Source organism: Halichoerus grypus, chromosome 2 (assembly GCF_964656455.1).
Source record: "Halichoerus grypus chromosome 2, mHalGry1.hap1.1, whole genome shotgun sequence".
NCBI classification, from domain to species: Eukaryota; Metazoa; Chordata; class Mammalia; order Carnivora; family Phocidae; genus Halichoerus; species Halichoerus grypus.
In genome coordinates this window covers 112,619,643-112,638,796 of record NC_135713.1, presented here as the reverse complement: position 1 = coordinate 112,638,796, position 19,154 = coordinate 112,619,643, and the positions used below count along the sequence as shown (strand labels likewise).

General features: G+C 36.1%; 1 protein-coding gene across 6 annotated transcripts in view; it reads right to left on the bottom strand.

Annotated features, from left to right (window-relative positions):
• JAKMIP2 (janus kinase and microtubule interacting protein 2) overlaps nucleotides 1-17,671 on the bottom strand; it is a 157,302-nt gene extending 139,631 nt beyond the window's left edge. For 5 of the 6 annotated variants that reach the window (XR_004908870.2, XM_036065724.2, XM_036065725.2 and 2 more), the window contains exon 1: nucleotides 17,369-17,671. Coding sequence is in view for 1 of the 6 variants with exons in the window: in XM_036065727.2 (XP_035921620.1) it covers nucleotides 17,369-17,371 (3 nt within the window). In the remaining 5 variants the exon portion in view is untranslated. Of the gene's footprint in view, nucleotides 1-5,385; nucleotides 5,454-17,368 lie in introns of all 6 variants that reach the window. The other variant, XM_078067326.1, reaches the window with a different exon arrangement.
• Nucleotides 17,672-19,154: the final 1,483 nt, after the last annotated feature.

Genomic DNA, 19,154 nt, shown 5'->3' with positions numbered 1-19,154 from the left:
GTAGTTATCAGGCATTAATGATAAAACATGCAAAACACCCAGGATGCCATGGTATATGCCATACAGGATTCACTCATAAAACAGAGGTTTCCCTCCACTTCTGACAGAAGGAGGAGGACTGTAAATTCTTCAACAGCCTTTCAATTTAGACGTGGAGACAAAATGAGAACATCTGAAACAAGGAGAACAATTATGTGCTAAACAGTGTGGTAGTGATCGCAAATAGGATAGGAATTGAGACTAGGGGAGATCTGAGTGCTCCAGATTACTCTGCTGGTGAAAGATTGGCCTAATTATTGGATCTTACATACTGGGTGTCTAGGATAAGTCACAGAAACAAAGTGAGGAAAGAAGACATTGAAAGGGGGTGGGAGGGATGGGGAATGCGGAAGCAAAGACACAAATAAATGGTAGAGAAGTTGAATAAAATTAAGCAAAAATGACAAATGAAACTAAGCAACTGATCTATAATTTATGGAAAGAGCAATGCTCATAGGGGATACATTTAAAAAAGAAGCAGAATGACTAAGAAGAATCACAGTATGAGTATGTACTGAATAAATACTAATAGATGACAATAATGGTTTATCAGAATTCATTTTTTAAATTAAGGAAACGATCTGTGAATATAAACCAATTGGTCATATTTTCAAAAAAAGAAATGACCCCAATATTAATTTGCATAACTACTAGTACAAAGAACATTAAGAAAACTCTTTTTAATTGTTGATGATGACATAATCACTTTGCTTTGCTTGACATGATCTTGGGGCTGTTCCTTCAGTATCACTCCACTTTAATACTGACAGGACCCTGCTGTTGGTCTTCATTTGGTTCGTCTAATTCCTAGGGTTTTCATTCCCTGCATTTACTTATGGTTGACAGTTATTTTTTTTAAGATTTTATTTATTTATCCTAGAGAGAGCGCGCGCTCGCGCAAGAGCAGGCATGGGAGGGAGGGGCAGAGAATCTCAAGCAGACTCAGAGCTAAGCACACCACAGCCCTACTTGGGGCTCAATCTCACAATCCTAACATCATGACCTCAGCAGAAACCTAGAGTCGGTCACTTAATCGACTGAGCCACCCAGGCACCCCAGTTGATAATTATTTTAATTCACATTTTAAAAAAAGTAACAATGAAATCATTTGCCCTAATATGAAAGAATATGAGCTCTGCCTTTTCACCTACCTAATATCCATCAGGAACTTACCAAAAGTGTTCAGGTAAAGGCAACTTCAAAAAGTCTTTTTGGTTTGCTTCCTTTCTTTTTAACCAAGTAATAAATGTTCATTGGGAAAAACTTAGGAAGCCTTGATCAATAGAAAATTAAAATTAAAAATTAAATTCACCTATATTTCTATCACTTAACACTTTTTATATTTTATTTCCTGCAGGACTTTTTTCTCCATGCACATATGAACACATTTTTAACAGACACAGTGCTGTTAGGTCTATGTTTTTACTAAATGTACTCTAGACATCTTTCCATGTCATTAAAAAAATTGTTTAATCTGTAATGTTTAAAACGTTGATAACACATGCCATCTGCAATGTTCATTCACCAGACTTTCACTATATTCCAACCAGTGAAGGCAATTTTACATTTTGTAGTCAGATATTACAAACTCAAAGGTTAAGCTGTGTTTTCGTGCCATCTGCAATTCCGTCACCCCTTCCTGAATTCTGATTTACTCCTTAGGATTCTGTGTCCCCCTTCTTTTCTCACTCTCTCTCCTCCCCTACTGCCCTCATCAAGGCGATTGTTGGCTAGTGGGGGAAATAAGTCAGGTCCATAAATACTCACTACTAGAGGCAAATAAAAGGGCAAATAGAAGGACTTCCAAATTCAGAAGAAGATTCCTTCAGTCAGTCTGCAAATACACTGACACACCTGAATGCAAAGGAATTAAGAAAACCCTTCTATTCCTTACTTATTTTTTCTCCTTTCAAGGGTAGCAACAGGGAAAAAAAAAAAAGGAGGTGATATCCTTTCTCTCTCTTTTTACAATTGGAAAAACCAAAAACGCTAATGGACAGGATACGTGTTCACGTCACCCAGCTAGTTGTTAGCTAAGCAGAGATTAGACTTGTGATTTCTGAATCCCAGGTTTGTGCTTTCACAGCGGCACAATGGTTCATCCTAAAAAAATACCTAAACAATACTCCCATACAAAACTGTGGGAAAAGAATCCTTGTCAAGTCAAGGGATTCTCTAATTTTTTTACAACAGCAAAACATGTCCTGAAAAATGGAAGGGAATAAAAAAGATAATCCTGTATCCTTTCATTTGATTTTTTCTTTCAAGTACAGCTATATTTATACCTTGATTAAAATATCACACAAATGTTGGGCAACCCTCTTGGGTCCCCTCCCTCCTCAGGAGCTTTGTATTATCACTTTGCTATCGTACAATAAACCTTGCTTTGCTGCCCACAAAAAACAAACAAACAAATAAATAAAGATAAAAAATAAATACCACACAAATGCAAACTGGGCTTCCAACATGATCTCTAAAAAGAAAAATCTAGAAAGTGACTTTCCGAATGTGTGAGAGCAAATATTTTATGTGCCAGAGAATGTTCCTGCCTGAGGGGTCTATTTACCACACATTCATAATGTCAAATGGAAAGAGACTTTAAATATAATCAAATATAACCCTTTAAATAACCTAGAAACCCTCTTAATAACATCTCTGTCAATCAATCATTTACCTTGTGCTTGAACATTGGCAATTATTAGATGAAGCATCTGGGTTGAAATCAAGAAAAAGTAAACACAGTATCTTTATGCACTGGACTGACTAATTAGTCCAGCAGCATACCAAATTATATGTCTTTTAAGCTGTATGGCTTGGATTTAATGAGTTGTTTCCTGAGTTGAATGTCAACATCTCTCTCTCTCTCTCTCTCTCTTTCACACACACACACACACATGTACACAGTGAAGGAGGAAAATGATCAAAAGCCAATACTGCTATATTATCTTGGGAAGTATTTATTATGACACAAGACCGACAGAAAACATGATGGGCAGTCACAGACTCCTAAACCTCTAGGTTTCCGGCTGACTTTCCTTTTACTTACAGGGAAATAAGGAGTTTAAGAGATTTGCCAGGGTTTTATAGGTTTCTGCCTGAGTGGCATTTGACTACGCACAGAAAGGGAGAAAATTTACAGATTATTTAATACAGAGGTTGGAGTAGTAATAATCACAGCTCAAAAAAGGGAAAACAATGTGAAGGCAGGCGAATCAGAATCAATACTCTCATCAAATACTCAATGACCTTTCCCCTCTGGATTTATATTTTTCCTCATTTTCTGGGATGCTTTTTATGCATTAAATACAGAAAAAAATAATAATGAAAAGAGTCCCTTGACTGTGTAACTGGAATCAATGTATCTAACATGTTTCCCAGTACTTACTGTGCACATCGCCTCATTAGATTGACTGCCACGAAGGGTTCAAACAGGAAAAAAAAACTTTAGAAAGCCATTCATGATTTTCTCTTCGGGATTTAACGGTCATTCCATACTTGTCTTATGGTCTCTTTCCTAATACATCCCAAGTGAAAAAGTTTCAGGTATGCTGGAATTCTGAGTCCAGCAAGAAAATATTTGCTGCAAAGTGCTTGGTTTATGTGGTTTTGTTTTGCTTCATTTTGAAAATCCATATTCTGCATTATTCTCTGATAAAGGCCAGTAGTGGCTTGATTCCCTGTCGCTGTAACATTCTTTTTTAACTTCAAGGAAAAGGCAGAGTACAATGCCCCTCCCACACTTCCAGGTCCATAAACTCAATCTTCGTGAATTTGCTGTCTTTCTTCATTTGTGCTCCTTGATTGATGTTCTTAACCAAGTTTTCTTGGTTAGATGTTCACGTTTGATACCCAATTTGCAAATGTTCTTACGTTCTGATAAAGTCGCTGTGTCTCTTGGCATGATTTTAGTGTCTAAGTGCTTACTGCTTTACTATATACTTTTAAGAATGAGTCTTACTCATCTTTGTAGATTTCCCACTCTCTACTCCTCCACATATACACCTGAGAGAATACATCATAGGTGTTAGAATTATTTTTAAATTTAAGTATTTCTTTGTATTAAAAGCCTGACCACAAATCTAAAGAACACTCATTTGCATTCAGTTTGAAGAAAATATTCAAGTTCCATTTTAATTCAAAATATTCAAATATATCCCTAGTTTTTAATTGAACAGGTTTACCAGGTGATGTCATGAAGAAAAATAGGTAACCATTACTTAGTAATTCACATAAGAAACAAGATATTTGAGTTACCTTAAGATTCATCACTGAGATAGGTTTGCTCACATAATATTAAAATACACAATCTAGGGGCACCTAGGTGGCTCAGTCGGTTGACTGTCCCACTCTTGATTTCAGCTCAGATCATGATCTCAGGGTCCTCGGATGGAGCCCAGCGTTGGGCTCCGCACTCAGGGGGTAGTCTGTTTGAGGATTCTCTCTCTCCTTCTGCCCCTCACCCAGCTCACATTCTCACTCACTCTCTCTCTCTCTCTCTCTCTCTCCCTAAAATAAATAAATAAATCTTAAAAAAAAAGAATGCTATAATAATCCTTGTTTAAGGTTTCCAATAAAAATGAATTATGACTGAATCACATGGAGTTAAGCTTGGAGTTCTGTCCTATTAATACTGAGTCTAATAAACTACTGTGAACTAAAACCACTCAAGACTATGACAATAAGATGAATATCCAAGTGAAAATTGAAAAATTTAGCTTTTAAAGAAATTAGGTATTTGGCACATAGAATATCAACTTTATCAATTATATCATTGAGTTTTCAAACTATTTTGTGACACGATTTTGTTCTCAAAACTTTAGGAGGAGGACATCCAGTGGGTATTCTGTGTAGAGAGCCTGTATCCTGTTCTCTTAGCCATTCCCTTCTCTCTGCGGCTCACCAGAACACTGTTGTTGTATGTAGACACCAGTTTGGAACCTCTGATCCAGAGAGAGCAAATCTTCCATGTTCCAGAAGCCCTGCAGAGTCACTTCAGATAGTTAAATATTTGGGTTTATGGATGTTTTACCGATTTTGATGACAAAATCTGTCATTTAAAAAATTTACATTTTGCTAATTAAATAAGTAAAATACATTTTAGTAAATTTGGAAATCATAAAAAACTCAATGAAGAAATTTTTCATAAAGTCACCACCCAGAATTAATTCTTGTTAATATTTTGATGTACACTATTTTAGTCTTTTAAAAAACATATATGTGTTCGCATATTTTTTTCTCTTTTCATAAAATTGGGATCAAATTCCCTCTTTTGATTTTTGAGCTTTTAACTTAAAAGACATATCTTACATATTGTTCTATGTTACTAAACCTTTTTCTACAACATACTGTTTGAAGGGCCTCTTTGTATTCCACAGCTGGGGTAGGTCACAGTTCCTTTGTCATATATATTGGATCTATACAGAGACAGATAAATCAAGGTTTCAGTGTTTTGTCACCCAAACCTATTCTTGTCAAAACTCCTGCTATTCACTATAAGCAAAAATTGAAAAAAAAAAGTCTTATGTTGCATGAATTTTAGCACCATGAACTATAAGAGCACAGAAACTGTATTGTTCATAGCATTAAGTTCTGGGATTTGTGCTGCTCAGTCTATTTTGCACTTGGGGATTTTTTTTTCCAGAGATAAATTCCTGTAAAACTGCTCTCTGAATCTCTTTAGAGGAAAAGAAAATGTTCATAGTTTACAGAACTGTGGAAACACAGCACAAAATGTTTTCTTGCTCCTTTGTTACTTGAAAAAAGTAGGAAGGAAAACTAGGTAATTTTCTTTTATTAAAATACATTTAATGCCTATTTAAAATTTTGCTTTAAAAAGAGAATCCCAGACTATATTGTACAAATACACACAACTCATGCATGATCAAATAGTTACTTAAACACAAAATCTCTACATGGTTTATAATAGGACTGGGATTCATTCCATCCCTCCCTTGTTTTCTTTCTTCACTGAGGAAATTGGTTATATGGACTTTGTTCTTGAATATATTTTTGCAGAGTGTTGCTATCCTTTACTTAGCAAGAATTGGGTCTTGATTAATATTTAACAACAACAATAACATTAAAATATATTTGCCTTTCTCTTCGCTTTAATTTTCAGGAGCAGAATCAAATTTTCATTACAAAAGGGAACTAATTAGCATATCAGTTAAGAGCGACCTGGGATAGGAATCTGACATACTTGGGTTCAGAGTCCGCTTCCAGCAGTCACTAGTTAGATAATCTTGAGAAAGTATTACGTTGCTTTATCTCAATAAACCTTAGTTTCATTTTGTATAAAATAGGAATACTATTACTTTCCTGAAAGCATGTTGGTGCGGGGTATGGGATGACTTTAGTGCAATGCTTGGCATCTAGGCAAAGTAGTAAAACAAAAAACAACACAGTAACCACTGACATTAATGTCAAAATATGTTTTGAAAGTAATTTTTTTAGACATTTTTAAATCCAAATTCAGTCTAAAAAGTAGATCAATATGCCTCAATAATTTTTATTTGTTAATGGGAACATTATTGCATTTGGCTCATCAAATGAAAGATATACCTTGGGAGAGAAAGGTAGGATTAAATATTGATTCAAAACCATCCTCATCAGCATGTGCATCCAGAGTTCAGGCTTATTAGCTAGAAGCTATAGTGGTCACTTCACAAAAACAGAGCAGACTTCTGCTGGCAACGGTGGGGCTAGTTACACATTCTGTGTGTTAACAGGTGCTAACGTTCTATTAAATTTGACCCTTTTTCCTTATAAAAATATAAGTTCCTTTTGGACAGGGACCGGAGTCTCTGAATGCTATTTTGAGGAACTTCACTTAAGCTCTTGTAGTGTTAGTGATGATGATGATGATGATGATGATGATGATGATGATACACACGTGGGAACTATTTATTCATACCCCCGCCCAAAGCTCTTGATTTATCTAGTTGTTTCCAGATACAGACACACACACCTAGATTATATGTGAAAAGAAGAACCTGGGAGGAAGAACCAAAGACCTTAAGTTACTTAGCACCTGAATTAGGGCTTAGAGGCCAAGTCAGATCATGTCATAATTCTTTGGCCCTGATTCATGTGACTGATATATCATTTGGTTGTTTGGGGCTGGATCTTAACAGAAAAAAATTTCTGAAGTAAAGAAATCTGGATTTGAGTTCCATACTTTTCAATTAGTCATTAGGTGATGCTAACTAAGCACAAGTAGACACTTTGAACTTTACTCTTAGGATGATTATAAATAATATAATGTAATATCAAATAATGTAACATAATATACAACATCTTCTCTACTTGTATGTCTGTGAGAATTTGAAGTATCAAAAGTTCTTTGTAACTTATAAAATAAAGTTTTAAACACATATTGTGAAAAAATGTCTTAGCTTACTAATTATAAAAAAGTTGAATAATTGTTGGAGCATAAAAGGAAACACTTGAAGTTGCAAATTATCATTGTGTCATTGTGATTGCCCAAAAACCAGATCAACAGCATTAAAGTTCACAGAGATAGTTTATTTTTATCAAATGCTTATCTGCTGGGTCATTTTTTACATTTTCAGCTTCTATATTCATGAAATCTGGATATTTCCCTGAAGAACAAAAACCATGTTTTACTGGAAATAACATGGTGTAGTGAAATGAAAATGGGCTAAATAAGAGTTAAGACCCCAATTGCCTCAAGTGCCAAAGAGTTAAAGTGAATCAAATGAAGGGGCAGGAGGCTTGGGGGTCAATGAAGCACACACTGTAGAGCACAAGACTCACCAGGAAGAACACCCATTACCCAACTCCAGATGTGTTTGTCATGAAGAGATGTGGGCCTAGTGATGCCACATTTTCTTTCTTTCTTTTTTTTTTTTTTAAAGATTTATTTACTCATTTGAGAGATAGAGAGGCAGAGAGAGAGGGAGAGAAATCCTCAAGCAGACTCCCCACTGAGTGTGGAGCCCCATATAGGGCTCAGTCCCAACACCCCGAGATCATGACCTGAGCCAAAATCAAGAAGAGTCAGCTACCTGGCCGACTGAGCCACCCAGGTGCCCCAGATTTTCTTACTTTCTAAGAGGAGGCAGATACTCAGGTGTTTTTTTAAAATGTTAAAATAATATAATCTGGGGATAAAAGTGTGTTTTTAAAAATACTGGGCTGGAAGCATAGATTGTTGTTTACAAGCACTTTACACATGTTTACAAACACTTCCCTGAGCTGGGTCCAGACCACAGGCTCCAGCTTTGAACTACTGTGCTATAAAATCAGATAGATCTTACTTCAATCTCAACTCTAAACTCACTAACTGAATGACTCTGGCTAAGAAATTTAACCTATCCAAGCTTCATTTTCCTCTTGCAAAGTGGGAAGAACAATGCCTCTGTTGTGAGGATTGCAAAAATGGACATGGATGAAAACAGTCTAATAGACACAGAATAGGTACTCAATACAGCTCTTTTTCTCTTTTTGTGGATGACTTAGAAAAAGTAAGTTGTTCTGTTTTCTCCTTTTCATTCTTGTTATACTCGGAGCACGTCAGATATGCGTGTTATTAAGAGGGTCAGGGTTATCTCATTCATTGTTGGAATAAACTGTTTTACTTGAATTATAAAGAAAATTTTAAATGATGGATGTCCCCAATTCTAAAGAATAGAGACGAGTCAGCATCAAGTCTGAAATTTTTTTCAGATTGACTCAGGCTTCTTTGCAAAACGACAGTCTCCTGAACAAAATGCTTTTCCACAATTTTATCTGCTCCTTCTCTGTCATAAAGATCCTTTTGTTAGTCAAACAGCATTTAAGGACATCAAGAATGTGGTAAGTGATGGCACCATATGAACTAAGAATGAATCAATTCTGCTTAGATTACAGTTAACTATACAGCCAAAGATCGATGTTTCAAAGCAAGACGATTACATAAAATAAATTTAGACAGTTAATGTGTTCCAACTATACAAATGTTAGTGAAAGTTCAGTAAGCAAATGACCAGTGACTGACTAGCAATATTAATCTTGCCTCTTTCCTACCTTCCAGAGCCATTTAGGTCTGATTTCAAAAAATGTAAATAAAGTGAAAGGAGAAAAATATAAAATCATATATTATAGTTAAAAGAGATTAGACAGTATGTGCAGTCAAACTTGTCCAAACAAAAGCACTGGTATGAATCAGGCATGTTTAAGCATGCATTTAGAGACTGGGCTCATTTAAATCTATAGGGATAAAAACCTAATGGTCACAAAATGGTGGAAGAATCAATTTCCCTTATACCAGGCTATTTTCCTGGTGTCAGAGTGTAGCACTGCACCTGTGGATCCCCAAATGTGCACAGTCTAGCTAAGAAGAGAGCAAGGTGACTAAAATGTTCCTTCTATGTAAAACTAACTAGGGTGAGGGGTTCCTTGTTCCATCATTTTTTAAAAGCTAGGGTTTATTTTTAATGATTGCTGATGTTTTAGGCATCTGGCTCAAAACACTACAAATTCTACACTTTGTAGCTGCTTTTATTCAATGAAGTGTTTTAAAAATAAAAGTAAATCATAATTTAAATGTTTTCCTTAAGAAATCAAAATCATATATTTTCTAAAATGTAAAATTCATTTTATGGTTAACTAATTGCCACTTAAATTCCTCCTTAACAGATGTAGGAGACAGAGACTGAACCAGGGGAGTGGGAGTAATTCTAGGTCTAGGTAACCAGAGAGCAGAGCAGATGATGGAGAAACCCCAGTAATTCCAGAGTCTACATCTTCATAATCTGAATTAGCTAGGAAATTCATAAGAAAGCAAATATGGGATCTATAATATCTTCAAAACACTTAGATCCTTCTCTCTGTCTTATCAGTACCAATTAGCAGAATTTCGAGAATTCTCATGAGAATTCAGAGTGTTGATTTTTTGTACACCTCCAGGTTGGGAACTGTCATATAAAAAATTATTGTCAATTGTCTTGCTATTCTTTTAATGGCTCCTTCGTAGAATGGTACCCATGAGTACAGAATGGTACTCATTTAATAAGTATTCTGACTAGTTGTTTTCATCAGCATCCTTGCATTAAAAAAAGTGGCTTTTGTTCTGGAAAATATGTTTAAAGTACGTATATCTGACCTAAGAATAGTTTATGGGACACAATATGGATCAGTAATGACCACAGAGTATGAACTCAGCTTATTTTTGGAAGGTACCTCTCTCCATGAAATGCTGCACAAGAAAGGACCAGATAAGGAATGTGGGTAAGAAACATTTGCTTGGTTTACATTTTCCATTGTTGTGATACTGGTAGCATTTTCCAGGGGCATATTTCCAGTTTGGAACAGAAGCCATGAGGGAAAATATCACCCTTTTTTCTTGAGCACATGCTCACAAAGCTTTTTTAGAGTCCCAATGATCTCAGCAAATTTCCTTCTTGAAAATAACCAGCGAATTGTTTTCTGACCAAATAGTGTCAACTAAACTTAGTCAGACTTGGTTTTCTATGTATATTTTTGCTGCAGTTAGACTCCAGAATTTCAAGCATTGCAGTAAATGATCTTGATTTAGATTTAAACAAAGAAAGGGAACAAAGACTTCTACCTCATACTTAAGTTTCTGAACTTCCATGAAAGCAAAATGCTGTCTTAATTTATCTTTTGAGTAAGATTATTACTTCCATTTCTGTTTAGTCTTAATTTCTGGATACAGATATGAAGGGATGATTTATTTACAATTAGTGAATTTACTAGAGTGGATTTCCAGAATAGCAAAAGAACTGTGAGTGTGGATCATGTAATTTGATGTTAATAATAATTAAATTACTAATTTACTTTAAGAAATTCAGTGAATCCAAAGGTATTTCCTTACTGGTGGTGTCATTATTTCTGACTTGCAATTTAGTTTTGAAAGGGAATAAAAGGAGCCACAGAAATGTTCCCAGCTTTTCTTATTTATGTCATAGCACGTAGTGAACAAGTTTTAATTAGGGATTTTTAAAGTGTTGTGATTTATTGCCTTTAAGAATTTGATTTCCCTTTATCAGAATCTTAGAATCCTGAGAATGTCACAGATATGAATACAATCCACTTTGTTTTTACAGCCAAAATAAAAAGATGAATAATCACTGTCCAAAGAACTACCAGTGGAAAGCCATAGGGCAGAGGTCCTTCAGGAGACCATCCATCCATCCATCCATCCAGTCAGTCAACCAACGTTAATTAAGCACATATGTTGTGCTATGAGATTTGTCATTAGTGGTTTCATTTTCTGCCCACTTAGAGCTTACAATCTACTGAAGGGTAAGGAAAATCAAGTAAGCAAATAAATAGCTCTATAATTACGACTTTGATAAATGCTATGAAGGAAACCCACAGGGTGCAGAGGATAATAATGGAGATACACTTAAGGAAACCTCTCCAAAGAGTTATATTTAAAGCTCAAACTTAAAGTATAAGGAGATTCCAACCATTCATATATTAAAAGGGGAAGAGTCAGATGACTGGCCTTTTATTTTATTTTCTTTTTTCGAGAGAGATTGCCAAGATGTGTGAGCTGGGGAGGGGTTGTGAGACAGAGCCCCACCTTGGGCTTCCACTCAGTGTGGAATCTGCTTGGGATTCTCTATCTCTCCTTTTCCCTCTGCCCCTCCACTTGTGCGCTCATTCTATCTCTAAAAAAAAATAAAAAATAAAATAAATAAAATAAATAAATATGCTTTCATAGAGAATTTGACTTGGACACAGAGATTAAGACTGTAGGATGCCACTACCATACTGAGGAAAAATGACAAAATTCTGGAAGAAATTTATTTTTGTTTTTTTGCTTGTTTGTGTGCTTATGCATGCATCTGATGACATTTTCTGTGATTCAGACAAAGATTTCATTGACTTGGGCTTAAAACTCACTCATTATGAGCACACAAGAGATAACCAAGGTTAATTTAATACCCATTGTGAGATGTAGTGGCAGGTCAGGGTAACAGATGCCAGATTTCCTGAAAATAATGCTTGACTCACAGCTGCTGTAAACCAAGCAGGATCTACCTGTGTCATGACAAGTATTTAAAACAAAGTATAAAGACCCCCAAGTGGGGAAAAAACATCTTGAATCATCATGGAAAAATGCATATAGAGATTAAAAATTTAGTAGAGACATATTTCGTTGACATGGAATGACAGTCACCTTATAAAAAGTAAAAGAACTACAAAACAATGCTTAGAGTATGCTCCCATTAATGAAATTGTATGTCTGAGTGTGCTTATATTCACATGTAAAAAAAATCTAGAAGGAAAATTTCCAAAATGCTAACAGTAATTATTTCTTGATGGTAGGCTCATGCGTGATTTCCTTTTTAATTTTTTTCTTTTCTTTTTATACATTTCTGTATAACCTTTTTTTTTGTTTATCACAATGATGTATTTTTTAAATGTGGAAAAAAAAAAACCTTTAAAAGATAAAATTTAATTGTATTGGTGAATATTGATTTAAAGCAGACTGTCTTTAGTGTGACAGATCTCACTTGTACTGCAAGCTAATTAATTTTAAAGGACACTTCCCAAATGTGGAATGATAGTTCAGATGGCATAATTTGCTCTTTGGCCAGTGTTGAATGCCAAATAGTCAGACACAGAGTATGTGCCTAGCGCATTAGCAAAAAAAGAAAGACACACACACAAAAAATATATTTTTAGAGAAAAGTATTAAACTTTTGAAATTTCAGAAAAGTGTAAAAGCATTTGCCTAGGGAAAATATTAGAAAGTTGATGAACTGATGTACAACTTTTTTATTTTTATAGATTTATTTATTTATTTGAGAGAGAGAGAGTGAGTATGGGCCGTGCAAGCGGGGGGAGGGGCAAAAGGAGAGGGAGAGAAGCAGACTCCCCAGTAAGCATAGAACCTGAGGAGGGGCTCGATTTCAGAACCCTGAGATCATGACCTGAGTGGAAACCAAGAGGTTTCCGGCACCCCATGATGTACACTATTTAATGATTTAATATCATTTTTAATTTTAAGAATATGTAGGTGAAAAGATGCTTAGGACATATAGGTGGGAGGTATGGCTGAGTTTTTTTCAAGATCCAGGATCTATAGGAATCTTAATTTGGTCCTAAGCACAGAAAAAAATTATGTTACCTCCTAACCTGGATGTCACTAAAAATAAAGACAATACTTAGCCGTAAAATAAGGGCACCTCAATCCAATGAAGTTCTGATTCTTCCCAGACAAATGCTTCTATGCTTTTCTAAAATATCAAGAATCCCAGCTTTTCTCCAAAATTTTTGTGTGCACCATTTTTGGGTGGGGGGGCGGAGGTTGATACCCTAAGCATACATTTAGTCACTAGCAATTCAATATGATCAAAAAGCAAATCATGACACCTGACATATTCAAATAAAAATTCAAATAAAATGAGTCACATTTAATGCAGATTTACCATGTTTGATATTTTTAAATTCTAATTAGCAAGATAATATGTTAAATGTTCTAACATGGCAGATTTGGGCTCATGGGATTTGGAATCCAGGTCCAATTAGACCATTTACCAAACCCAAACCTGGACAAGTCTAACTTCTCTGAGCCTGTTTCCACTTATTTAAAATAGTTATGATGACACAGTTTTACTGGCACGATAGAATTTGGGGGAATATTAGATGAGAAATAAAGAATGTAAAATGACTTTGAGAACTACAAAAGATTATATTAATAATATAAGGTATAATGGTGGTACTTATTACAACTGTATTGTTTTCACCTCTGTATATCTTATATACCCCAAGGAATCCTATGTCGCTAGGATATGCAAATTGTTCTAGTCATATAAGAGCTCTACAAATAGTTTGATTATATGATTGATTGCTCTTGTGTAAAAACACATTTTTAACTGATAGAGTAATACTTGGGATATAAAACAGGAGGAATTGTAACTGACCTCTCATAGTAACACTCAAGTATAAATCTGGTTTATTTATTTCAGAAAAAACAGAATGTTGAGTTATGTTGAAACTTCCATGATAAATTCGGTTTTCTTTTAGGTTACAATCATGGAAAACAAAGAATTAATCCTTTTATGAACCTATGAGAAATGTAAAAAATGGTTTTGTCTCTTCTAAGTCATCCTGATGGAGAGTAGAGCATGTACATAAAATTGAAATATGTTCTGAGGTCACTTGAAGAAATAAGGAACATCCTATCACAAAGTGAGGAATTAGATAATGTATGTTTTACTCCAATTAAAACAAGTTTTACTAAAGTTTAAATGCCAGTCAAAATATTTAATATTCCAATAAGAATGGCATTTCCAAAACAGTGTTTGAGAAATCGGGAATTAATTAAATTAGAATATTGCTAAACAATACATTTAAACAATAACTCACAGGTATCCTTCATATACTTTGTTCTTTCCAACATCACCTTATGGCTCTTGAATTATTTTGGATCTAGACCCCACTCAACCCCATTTTAGTTTTCAAAATTAGCAATACAAAAGGGAATAATTTTAATATGGCTGTTAAATATCACATTCCAAAAGTTGCTGAAAAAGGACTCTTATGAAGAGGCCAGTGTTCAGTTCCCTGCATCGTGACAAGATAACATATATTTTCCAAGCAGATGGTCAATCAACTTCTTTAAAAATATCCAAATTCTGTAACTTAGAAGCCCATTGCAAAATAGAGCCTTACTGTTATAGATCTAGAAGTACCAGATATTAAACAACCAAAGCACTCTAAAATGGGAAATTTACACTAGAAAAAGCCAGAGAAGTTTTTGAGAAAGAATCTAGCCTACTCCATCCCAAATAAATGCATGTCTAGGTCATACTCTCAGAGGTTTTGGTGAAAGAAGAATGCACTGCTTTATCTGGTTGCTCAGTTGACAACTCAACTTTGCTATCAGGAAGTTCCACATCCTCTATTTCTAATCCTCATTTTTCCTAATGAAGTTGAAGCTCACTGACTATATTTTAGGTTCCAAACAACCCCCAGCTCTTCTGAAACAAATGATTGTCATCTCTTAATTTTCTCTTCTCCTAATGAAATAATCCTAGTCTCCTTATCCTTTGTTAGAGAATACAACTTGTAGTCCTTTAAACACACTTCACTTTTGTGTGGCCCCTTAGTAAAGGCCATAAAATTGTCTTAAGCTGTGGGATCAAACACTAGGTCTAAGATTCCCATCAGGGTCTGACCACATAGGTAAAACATGCTACTACTGATAGTTCTGTGCTGACAGCCTACAGTCATTGGCCTCTGCCTAAACTGTACCAACTTCACCTATAAAACCACAACCCAATGAAAACTCAACACAAAGGAAATAAAACAAAGCCCCAAGATAGCTGTTTTCATTGCATGAAACAGGGTCAACTAAATGTGTCTTTATTTTTTAAAGCTTATTATAGATATATCTGAAATTTTAATTTTTGGAAGTCAAAAGTTATCATTAAAAGATTTAGGATGCAGTGTGTCATAAAAATTTTATGTGACATATAAGCCCAGTACTTCTTTCCTTGCTCTACTTTATTTAGTTATAATTAGGCACACGATAGCATGACTTTACAGAGTTGTGAATCTATATAATATACAAGATGCCGTGAGCATATTAAATCCATTCTTCCCATTAAGTCTTCCTATATATAAACCAAATAGAACATTTATTCTCTGAGAAATTAAAACTATAAACTTCATTCAAATACATGTAAAAATTTAAAATGAAGAAGGGGCAGCAGTGTGTAAAATAAAATGCAAGATTAAGATAAAAAATGTTACTTAACATTATAAAAAATGTTTGCACTGACAATGATGTTTGAGAAGAGATCGATGGATAAAACTAGTCCATATGATGAATGTAATAAATACACTTTTACCTGCAAGGATTTTTCTGGCTTTAATTTAATTAAATCCATTCTCCTGGGTAGTAATGGAGTCCTGTACGCTACTCATCTCAGGCATCTTCAGTCTCCTAAGCTGCCTTAAAGCCTTGACATAATAAAAGGTCAAGCAGATCCTAGTAAGCATTTGTAAACTACAACAGCCCCCCATTTCGGGCTCACTCTCTTGTTTCATTTCATTGTATAAGTAGGCTAATTTGGGAATAGCTAGGGTACTTGGGAACACCTAGATTTTCAAAAAAATCCCACTTTCCTACTTAACCACCTAAAGAAGTGACCCATAATACAACATTTGAGAGAACTGTAAAATGGTGCCTGGATACTGAAGGAATGAAGACCAAATAGCAAGCAGCACTATCACATAAAATGAATGCATTTCACCTTCCAGCTCATGTGTGCTTCCTGGGACACAAGGCACAAACATGAAAGGGATGGAGCAGAATTTCGAGAAAACTGATTTGTTTCAACATTGACTTGGCAAGATGCTGAACACAAAATAACACCTCAAGGCACCTCCCTTTCCCATCATTGTAAATTCAGGGCTCTCAAGTCACCCCCCCCCACACCCCAGCAAAACCAATTAAAAATAAAGAAAAGAGGGAGGCTATGAATTTACATCTGGTACTAAGATACAGATTAAATGATAGGCATCTGTCCTAATTGGTCACAATGAAACTAAGGGACAATAACAAGAATAAATCTCACATTAATCCAAATGAAGCCAATGAATAATACAAACCAGAAGCACAGTTTCAAAAATATGCAATTACCTCCAAGCATGCAAGGGCATTTATAACCCATAAATATGATTGCAGAGCACAGTATGCATATAAATATATTTCATAAATGCACTACTTATGCTAAGAAACGTGTATATATGATATGCAAATCCATAGGATATACATTTGTATGTTTACAATCACATCTACCTACTAAAAATCAAACTCCATCCAGCAAATGGTTTCTCAACAAGAGTACATTAGAATATGAAATAGAATGCTAAATTCTGAGGCCACCTTTTCTTAGTGATAAAGGAAATAAGCAAAATCACCTCATAATTAGGCCGGGAAGCTTAAGAGGCACCAAATGGGTTTCTGAGGAAGGCCCAACCCTGTATGTGAGAGCTGCAAATTAAACGAGTCCTTTCAATAACACCCATTTCTTGTTAGCTCTTTTTCCACCCCCTAATTCTGCTGCTAAGCTTGGAAGGAAAGGAACCAAGTGGCTCAGTCTGCATTCTGAGCCAGTTCAAGATAAAATCAGAACACCATTTTTTCTTTTTTAAACACCGCGGATGTTTTCTTACTTCTCTCTTCCTGGCAACCTTCCTCTCTCTCCATCCCCATCTCTGTCTCCACATCTTCCTCTCCTACTCCGAGGGAGTCATTGTTCAAGTGCTGGCCACAAATGTACACTCAGGTCCTTTAACCGGCAGCTAAACCAAGAAGATAGCCCCACAGTCTCCTACTCACCATGCTGAGACCCGGAGAAGCTGCTGAAAGGAGGGAAAGATGCAAACTGAATCCATTTTCCTTGTGACCGAGTCGGATGCAGCCTCCGAACCCAACATCGGCAGCTGCTGCTGGGATTTTGTTCCCTCGCTCTCTGGTTGGCGATGGTGCGAACAGGAACCACCCTTCCAGCCTCACTAGAGCATCAGCAGTCGAGGCGGCGGGAGCAGCGGCATCACCACCTGCCTCCTCCCTCTTGGAGGATGGGGTGAGCTCAGAAGCAGCCAGGAACTTGCAGCAGACACCTCCTCTGGCTCCTCCTCTCCTGCCCCCTCCCCCAAAGCCCCACCCCTGCTGCGGTAGAGGCTGCCGGTCCCGGCCGCTGCTGGTTGTCATGGCAACGACCAATGGTGAGCCACCAGACTAAGGGGGAGGGGAGATGGGTGAAATGAGCTGCAGGGGCTGGAGGGGAGTGAATTTTGTGCTGCTGCCCTCTGGGATGCTTTTGGTCTCTCCTACCGGGACTCTGGGTCTTTAAAAATGGGGCAAAGGTGTATAGGCACAGGAAGAGAATCATTTAAATGTAGTCCAAATCAAGACTGAAACATACAAAATAACTTAGCTATTTGTTGCACTTACTATGGTTTTCCAACAAAACCTATTAAAATTTGCCATCAGAAAAAAATAATAACAAATGGGGAAAATCATATCGTGTACTGGGAGATTATAATTACTCCAAACATGTTTGTCCTTGATGGTATCTTTTATTCAATGTCACTCAAGACTTAAAAAGCAAAGTAAGTGGCTGGACTTTACAATAAAGTAAGAGTCTGATTCCTTAGCATTACCCTCTGCTTGTTCTTCTCAAGTGAGTCACTTGGTCTCACTGTTTCTCCAGTTCTATCCCTGAACAGGACTTGGAGGTATATGGCACTCCCCTGTGGAAAAGGAAGTTGGAACAGAGGGAACAGAAATTTCTTGAGCAACCACATGGTTCTCAGGAACACCAACCAGTTGGTGGATAGTTCCAAACCTTTGGAATGTCAAACTCCTGGAGTGTTGTTTCCTGCAGAAAATTCTAAGCCATTTTCATGGATGCCATTTTCATGGATGCCTTGGAGTTCCCAAGCCAGCTGGTAGTCAGGATGGTAGGTAGAAAAAAGAAAGTGAAATCAGCAGTGTTCTGAGTTCTTTGTGAGTTCTGTTTAGTTCTGTTTCTAACTATAAATTATAGATGACACTAGTATTTATCTCATGCAGTAGTTGTAAAGAGTAAATGAAATAATGCATTAATAGCCCTTGGCATGTAGTAAGTGTGTAAATAAATGTTTACTAGTAGTAGTAGTAGTATACTGTAACTGCCTCTTAATTCAAGGGCTCGAGGGAATAGCATGGCAAATTCAGACAAGGCGAGAAAACAATACACGATAGATGTGTTGGTGATGATGATGGCAAAGACAGAGAGATCCTGAAAGAAGAAAAATTCTCTAAAATGTGACAGTCGAGGATATTCTAAGTCTTAAAGGACTTAGATAAATTTCCCAAATTGACACAGCTAATTAATGATACGGCCACAATGAAAACTCTGACCCTTCTAATACTAACATTTGCTCCCCCCCTAATGATCACAATTTTCTGCCACTACTCCATGGAATGGAGATACCCTTTGTTCTTAACCTATAGGGTTATTTATAAGTTCAAATAGGATTAAGGTAATTTTCAGAGTCAGACAGCCTGGGATCCATTTCTGGTGCCAGTATTTACTATAGATATGACTTGACACACAATAATTAACTTCCCTGAACCG